The 15134-nt window shown below is 40.8% G+C and overlaps 1 protein-coding gene across 50 annotated transcripts in view; it reads right to left on the bottom strand.

Moving 5' to 3' along the window:
• C8H6orf89 (chromosome 8 C6orf89 homolog) overlaps nt 1-15134 on the bottom strand; it is a 43960-nt gene that overhangs the window by 19930 nt on the left and 8896 nt on the right. For 15 of the 50 annotated variants that reach the window (XR_014062121.1, XR_014062123.1, XR_014062122.1 and 12 more), the window contains exons 1-3: nt 14792-15038; nt 5873-6080; nt 5210-5423 (exon numbers count right to left, since the gene is read on the bottom strand). Coding sequence is in view for 13 of the 50 variants with exons in the window: in XM_081520315.1 (XP_081376441.1) it covers nt 5210-5423; nt 5873-6061 (403 nt within the window). In the remaining 37 variants the exon portion in view is untranslated. Of the gene's footprint in view, nt 1-5209; nt 5424-5872; nt 6081-6718; nt 6877-14791; nt 15039-15134 lie in introns of those variants that run through there. The other 35 variants (XR_014062113.1, XR_014062114.1, XR_014062115.1 and 32 more) reach the window with 8 other exon arrangements.

The following is a 15134-nucleotide window of genomic DNA, read 5'->3' as shown; positions in this document are numbered from 1 at the left end:
CTTTCCAGGAGCACAAAAACCTCCCTATGGTAAAAAAGACAGGGAAGAAGAAAGGCACCAAGTCAAGACCAGCTCCATGAAAGCGGGGTGGGGAGGGGGGACTGCTTTGTTTGCTGCTCTGTTGAGAACAGTGCCTGGTGTACAGCAGGGTCTCGATACACACTCACTGAATGACTGACCAAAGGAATGAAACTTTGACTTCTCAGAAGATTTAATGATAAGACTGGGCTTCCCAGGTGGCGCTAGTAGTAAAGTATTCGTCTGCCAACGCAGGAGATGCAAGAGACTCAGGTTCGATCCCTGGGTCGGGAAGATCCTCTGGAGTAGGAAACAGTACCCCACGCCAGAATTCTACCCAGGAGAATTTCATGGGCAGAAGAGCCTGGTGGACTACAGTCCATGGGGCCGCTGAGAGTCGGACATGACTGAGCGCACACACACAAAACAACAGGATTAAGTCCATCAGGAGAAAAAAAAATCAGACAATCTGAATTTGGAGAAAAACCTCAAAATAAGAATTAAATAAATATAACCTCATGGTTTCTTAGATGTCTCGTATTAGAAATGTACCTAAGAGAAGCCTGAAAAGTCTACAACAAAGCCTGTGTGACGACATTCACTGGTGTGTGCTCAGTATTTAATCAGGCTATGCTCCAGCAGCTCATTTTGCTTAGCACTTCCGGCTCCCTGGGCATGAGGCAGGGGTGAAGCCTTGACCTTGGCCAGGCCTCCTCCAGGAGTGGCAACAGGCCCAGAGGCACTTTCATACACCATAGGGATGGAAAGAACCCAAGAAATCATTTTGCCAATAGCTCTGCCATCAGGAAGCAATGCGTATGAACAATTCCAAACTGCATCTATTTTTGTAAGTTCTCCTCGTATAGAAATTTGTCTCTCAATGTGAGACTTCACCTAAGTCAGTCAACCCCCTTGCATATCAGCTTCCTCATCTCTGAAATATTAACATAAAAATGTTAACTGCCTTATGTGACTGCTGTGAAGACTGAGGAATACAGGGTACAGTACATGACACAGTGCCTGGTACACACACTGTAAGTGCTTGAGAGAGCTGTTATCACTTTACTCTTTTATCTGCAAATAAATGGGTCTGAGCACTTCATCTCTGAACACTGGCCTGGACTCTAAGTCTGATTAATTCTAAGTCAATGAATAATCTACTATTCCCCAAACTCCTTAATATTGGGAGATCCACTTCAACCATCCCTTGAAAGTTCATGGATACCTAAGGTTCCAATTATGCAGTACAGATACAGAGATGCACCTTCTAATTCTATGTGAGGAACTGTCCCAGGCCTTCTCAGGATATATGAGTGTTACAATTAAAAATCAAAATTGCCCAAAGTAAACAAAATAGTTCAGTCTAACAGGCTGGAACTTGGCTTGTCTGAGGGCAAAGGCAGCAGGCAGTAAATGTGATGTGATGGAAAGAGTGGCAGACTCGAGTTAAGAAACTAAGGTTCAAGTGCTAGTCTGTCACGTATAATTGGGTAAGCAAGCTATTCCACCTCTCCCAGCTTCAGTTTCCTCTTCATAAAACAGGGGCATGGAAGCAACCTAACTGCCCATCAAGAAAGGAATGGATAAAAATGAGGTACACAAACACACACACACACACACAAAAACACACACAAAAAAACACAAAAACAAAAATTAAAAAAAAAAAAATGAGGTACATATGTACAGTGGAATATTACTCAGCCATTAAAATGAATGAAACAATGTCATTTGCAGCAACATGGATGAATCTAGGAATTGTCATGCTGAGTGAAGTCAGTCAGTCAGAGGAGGAGAAAAATTATATGATATCCCTTATATGGGGAATCTAAATAGAAATGATACAAATAATCTTATTTACAAAATAGAAACAGACACAGATTTAGAGAACAAACTTATGGTTGACAGAGGGGAATATTCCAAGGTAGAGATAGTCAGAGAATTTGGGATGGACGTGTACACACCACTGTACTTAAAATGGAAAATTAACAAGGACCTACTGTACAGTACGTGGAATTCTGCTCAATGTTAGGCAGCAGACTAGATGGGAGGGGAGTTTGGGGAGAATAGATTCATGTACATGTATGGCTGAGTCCCTTTGCTGTTCACCTGAACAATCTTGACATTGTTAATTGGCTACATACCAATACAAAATAAAAAGTTTAAAAAAAAAACAGGAGTATGTGCCAGATCAACTCTAATGTTCCTTTTGAGCTCTAAGACAATGATTTTAGGGAACGATAAAATCCAAGGGGACAGATGGCAGGGTCAAAATGGATATAAAGGCAGGAGGCAGGAGATGGGGGTGAGAGAATGGGTAAGAACTAAAAATGTAGGTGTGAAGGGAAAACTATAGGTTAATAAGAGAAAGGATTGGGACTTCCCTAGTGGCCCAATGGCTAAGACTCAGAGCTCCCAATGCAGTGGGCCAGGGTTTGATCCCGGTCAGGAAAATAGAACCTACACGCTACAACTAAAGACCCTGCATGCTGCAACAAAGGCCTAGCACAGCCAAATAGAATAAATAAATCAGTATTTTTTTAAAACAGAGAGAAAAGATTAAGTCAAATAGCAAGTCAAGGCTTTCCTGGTGGCTCAGTGGTAAAGAATCTGCCTGCCATGGTTCCATGACTTACCAGCCTTGGACTCTCAGGCGAGTGACCTAATCTCACTGTACTTCAGTGTCTTCTGTAAAACAGACATAAAACCAGAACCTACTGCCTAGGAATATTGTAAAGATCAAATGAGCCACCACATGGAAAGCCCTTTGAACAGGGCCTGGCAACCAGGAAGTACTAAATAAGTCAGCTTAGTTATTTTCTGCTGCAGAGTGGGGTGTTTACATGACTCACCAGAGAGTCACTTCATTCACCCTATGAAGAGGATTCAGGGGCAGGGTTTCCTACCCAAGGTGGAAACCTAGGAAAACAAAACCCCACTCCTGTTGCCTTTTGTTCCCCAGGTAGAGTCGGGAGGAAACCTAGCAGCGCTGGTGGTGGCGCCTCTGGTGTGTCACTGCTGCCCCCTGCAAGGAGTGTCAGATGATCCCTGGGGGCACCAGGCCAGCCCTGAAGGAAACGGTACCTGAAGGGCTCTCCTCTGGGGAGCCACACTCACTTCACATTCTCCCTCTACATTTACTTTAAAGGTGCTGCTAAGTAGTCCTAACTGAAAGGCCGCTGCTTTGTGGTACATGACAATAGGCATGATAATCTATATGTTTTTTTGCTTTTCTGGCCCTCTTCCAGGGCCAGCAGTTTGCACTTTTTTTTTTTTTTTTGGCCTCACAGCATGTGGGATCTTAGTTGCCTGATCAGGGATCAAACCCATGTCCTCTACAATGGAAGCATTGAGTCTCAACCACTGGACCCACCAGGGAAGTCCCTGCATTTCTGTTACCTAATTCTCCCCAACATGTTTCCATTCACCCCTTATTTCATTATGCATTCTTAAGCTTCCCTCCAAATGCTATGCAAAATGCTGTTACATGTCTACAGCTTCCCAGAATTATGAGACATAGGAAAACAGGGTAACAACTCTCCACTGACAAGTAAAAGCAGCTCTATAGCAGAATCAACAACATTAAAGACCTAAAACCACACCCTTCCAATGCTCTCTCTTTACAAGGTCGCTCTAAGGACTCATTTTATTTCAATATGCAAGGCAAAACATTCGTTTGGAGTGGCCAAACAACCTGGCTTGTTGACAAGACACTGATGTTTCTTGAATTTTTAAACTCTGATACACAGAATAAGCAATCACTGTCCACTGACTGTGTTTTCTTAACTCAAGAGTCTGTGGAGAGGTAGTTTATAAGATGGGGAGAAAGAAAATAAATGCTGTGAACCTGGTCCTAAAAACTGCGGACTTCTTCCCATGTGCCAAAGAGCAGAAGATGAGTTCGGGAGGCTGGGAGGGGAAGACAGGACGGGGGCTGATGCATCCGAGGAAGCAGGGCAGACTGACCTCACTGACCAGTTTCTCTGGCTTTTTTCCCACGTACTCTGGGCCTCCCTGATAAAGAGTTGGAGCTCTGTTGATGACATTTCAAAAATAACCTTCCCAATAAACATAAGAAAAGTTATATCTGGAATTTAAAAGTCTAAATATATGAGTTGATTAAAAAAAAAAAGACTGATGAGGTGGGGGTTTTTGTTTCACAATGTTCCCTTCCTCTGATTTTGATATAATTCTGGAAACCTCTTCAGGATTTCCCCAAGTGTACAAAAATAGCTTTCAAAGGAGACCCAAACCAAGTGATGATTTTTATGACTGATTAGGTCTTGGCTTAAAGAGCAGCACTATGATTATAAAGCTTGGTTTCAACTACTAACTTTTTTTTGGAAAACAACACTGAAGAGAAGACATTATTCTTCAACAGTTATGTTGAAGCCTAAGGTTTCAGAACATGGTTATACAAAAAGTTCTATAATCTATTTGTGGTGTTAATGTACATATTCCTTCATACAGGCGAATGAGATAAAAAGATAAAATAAGATGACTAAAATAAAATCCGCAAATAATATCCCTCTATTCTTTCTCAAAGAGTAAATTTCAACTCTTACTGCATTACACTATTTTCAAAAAAGCAACTCCTCAAATGGTCTATCGGACCAGGAATTTCTGTGCTACCACTGCATTGCTATTAAATTAAAGTGTTTCTTAAATTTAACTTATTGGCAAAGTTGTATACTTATGAGTACTATGTAAGTGAATTGTAAAACAGAAGAGAAAAGATTCAACTAAAAGAGAGGGATACACCTAGACAAAAACCTAGCCCAACAGGCTAAGGACCATTAAGGGGTTGGACGCAGATGTTTTCAATAAAGCAATAGTTATTTATTAAAATATCTATTATGGATAGGGATCATAGGAGAGAAAATGGTAAAGATACACTCAAATCCTTTCTGTGAGGAAAAACTTTCATCTCGAACATGTGTGTTTAAGAGTCAGGGGGCTTGAATTTGACAACACCAGATGTGTTTCTCTGATAAGTTTCTTCACCCTCTGAGCCTGTTTCTCAATCTGCAAAATGGGGTAATAAAACCCATCCCACAGAGTTTTACTGAGGATGGAATTAAATGAGACAACACAGGAAAGTGTCTCTCATTAGATGTTAATACATGTGACCTTCTTTCTCATGATATACTGCCAAGAAAGCTGTATCTAATAAGTAGTAAATGTAGTGTTCTACCTGGAAAGGGTCTGTCTTCATTACCCCCATGCAGAGGAACTCCCTTATTTTCTGGCATATACTTCTTGGTAATGGGCAAAGACATCAGCCGGATGTGATGGATGAGTGAGCGCCAGGTGTAAGCTCCAGAAAGCACTGGTTCAGGTGGTAATGGGCTGAAAGGTTGAATCACAAAGTAGGTAGTGAGCAAGATTAATCCCAGGGTTATGAAGACCTACAAGGAAAGACAGGAAATGGATTAATAATGGTCCCAGCAAATGAAATACTTTAATGCCAAGGAAAAAAAAAAACAGGCATCTTCTACTAGGTCCAATGTGTTTTAAGAACTAATCCATTTTCATAAACAAGCCATTGACATTCACCTCTGAAAGGATTTAAAGCTTGACAACTGTGAGGACTGCAAGGCTCATCAAGTTTGTACCACATGGATCAGGGGCCATGTTCACCACTTAAAAACATACGCAAATACAGCTAACCATAAGTACACAGCTTTCATCTACATTTAACAGAAGAGTCAAGTTTCCTAATCATATATGGTAACGAAGAGTAAAGGCCAACTGACTCATAGAAAAACCAAGGTTCAGTGGTGTAATCAGTCAGCAATAATATCTGGGAGAATGTTGATGAGTTTGTGCTCTGTCTAAGCTATTCCCAAGTCTTTACCTTGTACACAGCTAGAAGGAGGGGATACTGGGGTGGCCCCCTCTGAGGTTCATTCTTCTCCAGCAGCTGTCTGATAAATTTTTCAATTGCCTTCTCTGACATGCCACACTGATGGCCTGTCTGTCTTACCAAATCAACAGTCTCTGAGAGTTTATCATAAATGCTGAGCTCATTAGCGGCAAGATCCATGTCTTCGAATGCAGAGTCTCTGAGAGAGAGAGAGAAAATAAATGTAAAAAGATGGTTTCTTTAAAGTACTTCCTTCTCAAAGTTATATCCTTTAGAACAGCACTTCTCGGCCACCTGTGGGGAGGGACCAGTTCTGTGTTTTTACCAATCGACTGCTGACCAGTTCTTTTGTAAAACATAATGAATATGTCGAGCTAATGTCAAGATGTGATGCAAATTTTTAAGTGTTTCTTAATTGCGGGCTAGTAACAAAAATGGTTTACAGACCAGCATTGGTTCCCAAACACTGAGGAATACCAGTTCAGAGCACAAAAATAAAACCTTAATGGGACTCTGAATACTAGTGCCCATCCGAAATGATTTTTTAAAAAATAAATATTTGTTTGTCTGTGTTGGGTCTTAGTTGTGACACTTGGGATCGTGGCATGAGGGATCTGTTAGTTGAGGTATATGGGATCTAGTTCCCTGACCAGGGATCAAACCTGGACCCCCTGCATTGGGAGCGAGGAGTCATACCTACTGGACCACGTGGGAAGCCTCCCAAATGATTTCTGAAATCACAGGAGATCTGCTATAGGTAATTTACTAAAATAAAAAGAAATAGACTACGGAAAGTGTTACTGATCAATTATTTCCTTCCTTTCACATCAAATGAACCTTTTGGCAACACAAGAGGAGGAACTGATCACTGAAGGCAAGATTTACTGAGGAACCTGCTGATATGCTTCATTCCTGGCTGAGCGAGGATTTCAGACAACACAAAACCACGGCACGGGAGTGCTTCACACTTGGTAGACTGCAGTCCTCATGCTTTTCTGCAAATAGAATTTTAGACAACAAAGGGCATTTCGTTTGTATTTTACATGTTTTAAAAACCTAAGATCTATATAACTAATTTTAAAATTCAATTTGTGTTCTCACAGTTATTTTAAAGCCAGGCCGTTTCACAATGGCCATACAATAAAAGGCAACATAGAATTTTCCCTGGATCACTTGTAAAACAAAATAAAGCACTTCTCTTTAAAAAGCACTTGGGCTACGGAACAGTGTTTTTCTTCATTTATAGGAGGAAAAACAGCACTTGGGATCTATGCTGTCTTCTGTCAGTTGGGAGTTTTGTTGTTGTTGTTGTTTTCATAATGCAGAGGGTCCTCTTATTTCACAGATTTCATCCCCAAGGTGTTTCTAACATGGAAAAGCACTAACACAGAACAACTCTATCCCTTCCGTGAGGAGATGCTGCCCTCTGTAGAGCAGAAGACAACAGTCAGGGGAGGCCCAAGCAGAGGCGGCAGCCTGCGCTGCCACAGGCCAGCACACATCCTGGCACAGCTCCTCTCCCAAAAGCGCACTAGTCCTCAACTGCCTGCACAGCAGGATCACCTAGAGTGCTTTTCAGGAATGCTCATACCCGGGCCTCAACCCAAGGCCGACTAAATCAGAGTCAGACTTCGAATGGTGCATTAACAAACAGGTAACCTAGATTTTGAGGATCAGAGGGGGGAGGAACCCCACACATTTTAGGGGACACAATCTTTCTCCAAACTCTCTGCCGTTGCTCAAAGGGTTTTTTTAAAGATGACGTAGGGCTTCATTTCAAGGTTCAGGTGAAAGGGTGGTGAAAGTCTATTTTAAAGTGTGTATTTTCGGGAATTCCCTGGTAGTCCAGTGGTTAGGACTTGGCTCCTTCGCTGCCAGGGGCTGGGTTCAATCCCTGGTTGGGGAACTAAGATTCCACAATCTGCATGGCATGGCCAAAAAAAATAATAACATAAAATGGATATTTTCAACAACTGGTGCTGGAACAACTACATATCCACATGCAAAAGAATGAAGTTGGACGCTTCCTTATACCACAGATAAAAATTAATTCAGAATGGATAAAAGACCTAAAACTAGAAAACAAAGGGGGAAATCTTTGTAACACTGTATTAGGCAGTGGCTTCTTAGGATACCAAAAGCACATATAGCAAAAGAAAATTAAATTGAACTACATCAAAATTAACAACTTTTGTGCTGCCAATGATACCACCGAGAAAGTAAAATGACAACCTACAGAATGCAGGGGGAGGGGGGGCTGATATTTGCAAATTATATATCTGATAAGGGACTAGCAGTCAGAGTTCATAAAGAATTCTTACAACTCAATTATAAAAAGATAAATACCCAATTAAAAAAGGGCAAAATATCTGAATAGATATTTCTCCACAGAGGATATACAAATGGCCAAGAAACTCATGAGAAGATGTTTAACCTCATTAGCCATCAAGGAAGTGTACATCGAAACCCCAGTGAGATACCACCTCTCACCCACTGGGATGGCTATAATCAAAAAGTCAGAGAATAACCAGTGCTGGCAGTGGAAGTCTTGTACACTGCGAGTGGGAATGTAAAACAATGCAGCAGCTTTGGAAAAGTTTGGCAGGTCCTCAAAAACTCAAATACAGAGCTACCATAGGAGACAGAAACTCCACTTCTAAGTATGCACCCATGATAATTTAAAACAAATATCCACACGAAAACTTGTTTAAGTATTCGTAAGAGCTCAAAAATGAAAGCAATCCAAATATCCAGGAAAGGATAACAAAATGGATTTCAATAATATTCATACATCAATAATATCCACAAAATGGAATATTACTGGACAATAAAAAGGAATAAAATACTGATACATGCTACAACATGGATGAACCTTGAAAACATTATGCTAAGTGAAAGAAGATAATTACATGACTGAATTTATATGAAAAGTCAAGGACAGGCAAATCTATAGAGACAGAAAATATTTACTAGGGGTTACCTAGGGGAGGGGGCGGGGAGGAATGGGGAGTGACTGTTAATAGATACAAAGCTACTTCCCGGAGTAACAAAAATGTTCAAAACAAATTGTGATTGTTGTACAACTCTGTGAATAAACAAATCACTGAATTGTATATTTTAAATAGGTGAATTTCATGACATACATAAATTATATCTCAATAAAGATATTTTAAATGTGTATTTATAGAGTTTGAACTTATCGCTGTTGTGACATTTATTATACTCACTGCTATGATTTGGCTAAGTCACTGGGCCTATTTCCTTATCCAAAAGACATGAGGATTGAACCAGAATGTTTTTAAAGTTTCCTCTAGCTCCAAAAGTCTAGAAGTGTATGACTATTTCAGGAAGTACAAAATGATATTATACTGAATACACATACTTCTTGCAAGCTGTACATCCTTCTTCCCCGAGATTCTGACGCATTTCCCGAGTTACCAGAAGGATAGTTACTAATAATTTAATGAAGTTTCTACAAGCACACGGGGGTCTTGGTAATGAGCCTTCCTTTTGCCTTTGGTAAAATCAGTGGTTCTCAACTAGGGGCAACTCTCTCCCCCGCCCCACCAGGGGTATGTGGAAAGTTTGGAGACATTTGTGATTGTCACTTCAGGGGTACTACTGGCATCTAGTGGATATGCTGTTAATTAAACAACAAAAAAAATCTTGTCCCTTTAGGTCAGACTAGCAGAGCAGCTCCCTTGCTGCAATCTGTTGAAAGTCAACCCTCAACACAAGGGTTTGTATTAAAAAAACAAAAACAAAGAACGTGTCCCTTAAAAAACAAACAAACAAACACAAAGTTGGGGTTAAGCATCAAGTATATTCATCCAGACTGAGTGAAATCAGCTGAAGCTTGATGGCAATCCGTTTCTCTCTAGTAAGAAGGTCCAACTCTGGTAGAAATGAGCTTTGCCACAGAGGGAAGTTTCGATGAGTGAGCTCGACTCTTAACAGTGGCTTATACCTGCAAGGGCATAGGCAGAATGACTGCCGAGTTACAAAAATCAAGGTATCATGCAACACCCTTTATACACCGAAATGCCAGAAGCCTGGGAGTGGGACCCCGGTGTGGAAGTTTTCAAACCTCTTTCCTGCTGATCACAGGCACACCCCCAATCAGGAGACACTGCTGCGGAACAGTACTTCTCAAGCAGGGTGATTCTGCTCCCCGGGGGATGTCTGGAGACCTTTTTGACTGTCAAAACTGGAGGGGTACTCAACATTTCCCAGTGATTTTTTTCTTCTCCATGGCAACTTCAAAGTCCCAAGAAGAGAGAAACCAAAGGGAACAGACAGGAAAACCTGGGATTTCTACTTTCTCTCATAGTCACAACTCATGTCTCGCAGCAAGTCTCCTAGGCCTGTATTTACTTCTGATCTTGAACAAAACAATTTCTTACATAACAGATTACCATCTTCGGTGGGGTGGACACACATTAGTGCACTTGGCAACAGACTGTGAATGATACATTTGTCTCCAGCTATACATAAACACACACAAGCAAAGCCTGTAGGGGCACTATAAGCATCTAATGCATAAAGACTAAACCTCTTACGATGCACAGGACAACTCCCCATGACAAAGAACTCAAAATGTTAAGAGTGCTGAGGTTAAGAAATCTTGCTTTCAAGAGAGGCCTGGGGGAGATAAGCCAGGGGGCTGTTAATGTCTGAAGGATTACTTCAGGAACAGAAGGAGGCAACTGACAACTCTGAAGGGATGTTCTCCACAATTCCTTCGGAGTCTCAGTCTAGGAAAACACAGGACAGAAGCTGGACATAGCTGGTAGAATGACTCTGACAGAACTTACCAATAAAGATGCTTAAGGCAGAAAACAGGAAAAGAGGTCAGACAAAATGTACCTTTCTCCTTTACACTGTTTTAAAACAGAATTTCTCTATTGATATAAATATGTCCTGAACACTGATATGACATCACCCTGGAGGTTTTCAGTTTCCCCAAATAAACAGCTATACCATCTAGGCAACTCTAAGATGCAACACTGACTCATCTAGTTAAAACACAAAAGCTTGTATTCAGAAAGAAAGTTTCAAAAGTCCATCTACATATGTCCCAATCTTCAACTATGGGAGGAATATACAGAGTACCTAGCAATAAATTTTCTTTTTCCACATACTAGGTTCTTTAGTATTATGCTAGCTATGTAGTATGATGATCTATTCTTCAGTGTTATGAATATGTTCCATTCTATTTTCTCCAATGATTCTCATTGATTGAAGATGTGTTTCATTAAACCAGAAAAAAATGTTATCATTGAATTGTAATAAAAATCACTAAGAAAAAAAAAATTCCACATTTAAAGGAAAGATAAATGATAAACCATTAAAATGATACAATTTAAAAGAGGAGCAATTTGAAACTGTAATAACTGCTTTAAATTTACAATTAAGGGAATTTCACTTTTTTGCACTCTTATCATCAACATTCCTCTTTCTGGACATTTCTGCTCATTGAGACTTGAAGAGTCTAGTGTTTTCTTTGCTCTCTGAAAATAGACTGTTTTTCTCTCAGTTTTTATTTTGAAAAATTTCAAGCCTCTAGAAAAACTGTAATACTACAATGAACGTTTGTATATCCTTAACTTAGACTCACCAATTGTTAACAAACATTTGGCTATACTTGCTTCCTGTCCAACTGTCTTTTTTACCAGAACCATTTGAAACTTATTAGTGTAACACATCATGAAATCACTTGTAAATGTTTCAATATGTACCTCCTGAGAATAAGGGTATTATTCTATATAACTATCAGCATCATTATTATACCTATTAAAATCAATAATTCTCTAACATTACTTTATATCTAGTCCACGGTCAGACTTTCAAAAAAAAAAAAGAAAGGAAAGAAAGGCCATACAGCTTCTTAGAAATCTAGGCACCAACCAATGATCACATATCACAGTTAGCTGTTATGTCTCTTTGGTCTACTTAAATCTACAACAGATGCTGGTGTTTTGTTTTCTGGCCTTTTATGACACCGACATATTTGAAGCAGGAACCCCCAGATTTTTAAACATATCTCCTAGTCTCACTTTTTCTAGTTTCTATGGTTAAAAAAAAAAAAAATCCTTCCTCTCTAGATTTCCAGAGCTTATATTCCTCCTCTCCTCGAAGTTAAGCTCTCAAAAAAAAAAAAAAAACCAAACAAGTTTCACTTCACTCTCGTTTCTCAGGTCTCCATTTATTTCTTTTCCCCTCACGCCACCGATACTGCTTTCACTAAGGTCACCGAAGGCTTTCTTCACATGCCAAGTCCAAAGGACACTTTTTCAGTTATCTCTGCAGCAGCTGCCATTCCTATCCATTACCTCCCTCACGTGCTCTCAAATCTTGGCATAATTCTCTTGTTCTCATCCTCACAGAATGTTGGTATTCATCATGGATGTCCTTGACTGTCGCATTCCCTCCACGGCTTTAGCCACCAGCTTTAGTGATTCCTAAATCTCTTCTCCAATCTAGAACTCTCTCCAAAACTCAAGACCCATCTATCTAATCAGCTACCAGACATCCTGGCCCAAATTTCTTACAGTCCCCTACGTATCAAGTGTCCATACCTGACTTATTATTTTTCCCCTGCCAACTGTTTATCCTACTATATTCCTTTTCTTAAATAATGGAAACATCAGTTTTCCAAATTTAAAACCTCTCCTCCTGCTTCCTCATCTCCACCAATGAACCAATCACCAAATCCTCAATTTTACATCCTGTATAGCTCTCACATTCATCACCTCCTCTTTAGCTCTACATTAGTGGCAGTCAAGGCCCTCAACATCCCTCCCATAGACCATCACAAAGATATTTTAATTTCTATACTTCCAACCCCTTTTCTCCTTTCTGAGCCAGTCTCTACAAATTATTTTTCTAAAACACAAATTGGCTCACATTGCTCATCTATTTAAAGCACTTTAGCACTTTCCTTGACTTCCCATGCCCAGCTAGCGAACAATTTAGCATGGTGGTTAAGAATACCAGCACTGGAGTCAGAAACAGGTGAATTCAAATACTAGATTCTCCACCTACTGTGTGGCCTTGAGACACTGTTTTAACCTCTCCAAAGACTCAGAGTTTTTTATCTATAAAATAAGGATAATTGTGTCTTTCCAACCATATTGTTAATCAATTACAAGGTGATATATGTCAAACATTTGTCTTATTACCCAAATACGTAATAATTACAATAAAATGAAGTCCAAATTACTTAGCATGACCCACTGGTTACTGCCTATCAGTTCAGTCTCGTTTCCTATTCTTCCCTCATTCTTTGTTGCCATATTATTTCAAACCTTTCTGCTTCTGTACACATAATTTTCTGTTTACAAAAACTATCCCCCCGTGCTTTGTCCAATGAGTGAACACCATTCCTGCCCTTTGAACCTAAACACAACCCTATCACTCTGTATTACATCTATTCCTTGTCTTCCTCGCCACGAAACTGTTTCTTGAAAGCAGATTTTTTGGAGAAAATAACGACACAAACTAGTAACGGACATGGAAATTCACCTCAGAGATATGGAACCTTATCACTGCCTGTTGAACAAATTTATAGAAAAGACCTAATCATTTTGTTCACAAACTAATGGTTTACTTTACTTCTTATTTTTTAAAAATACATCAGCCGAATGAGAGTTCAGGTGAGCAAGACAGGAACTTCACACTTGGATTTTTTTTGTGTGGGGAGCTTTAAGTAGCTGTGGAAGAACAGGGATTTGAACTGGGTCTTGAAAACTGTTTTCGTCTAAAGCACAAAGGGCAAACAGGGCCTGTGGTATTCAAATTGGTGGATGTGAACTTCAGTCAAAACTTCAATGTAGCAAAGCTAAATTTAGGTTAAAGCATATCCTTCCTTAAAGGGAAACTGTCATAACTCAAACTCAAATAAACAAATTTATTAAGGGAGAGATGTCCACTATGGGAGAGATTCCACTATGGGAACAACCAAATGAGCAAACAGGAAAAGCCAGAAATTATTCTGGAAGTAGTCACTATTATGATTGAAAGTGTTGGTCGCTCAGTCTGTCTGACTCTTTGCTGACCTCATGGGTAGCCGGCCAGGCTCCTCTGTCCATAGAATTCTCCAGGCAAGAATACAGGAATGGGTTGCCATTTCCTCCTCCAGGGGATCTTCCTGACCCAGGGATCGTACCCACTTCTCCTGCATTGCAAGTGGATTCTTTATCATCTGAGCCACCAGGGAAGCCCCTATCATGAGCAGAAGGCCAAATACCTTAAAATTGGTGTACTGGCAAATACCAAGGATATGCAGGCTCTTAGATCAGAAAAAAAGTGTGGCTGGCAGGACTAATGATCTTAAAATACTAGACAACAGGAAGCAGGCGAATTTTCTTGTTCTAAATGGAGATTACAAACAGCTCATTTAATCAGGCCAATAAACCAAGTCATTCCTTTCTGAAATCCGAGATGCCATGTTCATCGTATACCAAGACCACACTTAAAAAAAAAAAATTCCTTAACAATTATCAGAAAAAGATGTTTCGTAGTGGGGCGGGAAATCTACTGTAAACATTCAAAAAAAAAAAAAAACCAGAAATCTAAAAGGGCAATGAAATATAAACTTTGCTAGGACCGCTGTTTTGGTCACTACTGTGACCCCGCGAAACAAATTCAATTAGGGTGGAACTCTGCTCTCCCCGGCAGAGCCAAGGGAAAAAAAGGAGAAGTCTTAAGAAAGTTGACCCCGGGGAGTTGGTGAAGGGTGCTGTCAGTCACTCCGCAAAACGCCAAAGGCTCAAAGAAGGGGTCAGCGCAGGGGCAGGAGTGGCACTGGAGCGGAAAGGTGGGCTGCGCGAGGATTTTATAGACGGGTGCGGCGACAGTGTTGTCACGAAGCTGCCTCCCCCCTCCCGGCCTCGGGCCCCAGTCACTCACATGCGGGGCCCGCGCCCCCTCGGGCTCCTCCCGCCTCGGGGACAGCAAGCCGCCGGGCGAGGAGGATAGGCCGACAACTTCCTACTTCCGGGCGCGCAACCCGGAAGTAACTCCCAACCCACAGGCGAGGCAGCGCTCCTTCTTCTCGCCGGAAGCTTCCGCCAGAAGTAGAACAGGCGATGTCTCGGAGAGCTTCGGAACTATCACGAGATCTGGAGAGTACGGCTTCTTGCTCCCCCTGGCGGCCAGTTCTTCCCTCTCGGTCTTCTTCAGTCCTTGCCAGCGGTCTCTTTGTGAGCCAACGCCGACTTCATAGCTGAACTAATTCATTCAGTGAGTTTGT

Source organism: Giraffa tippelskirchi, chromosome 8, assembly GCF_054371585.1.
Source record: "Giraffa tippelskirchi isolate mGirTip1 chromosome 8, T2T-mGirTip1v1.2.pri, whole genome shotgun sequence".
NCBI lineage: Eukaryota > Metazoa > Chordata > Mammalia > Artiodactyla > Giraffidae > Giraffa > Giraffa tippelskirchi.
Note: the sequence above shows the minus strand (reverse complement) of the source record. Positions and strands in the feature narration are given on the sequence as shown.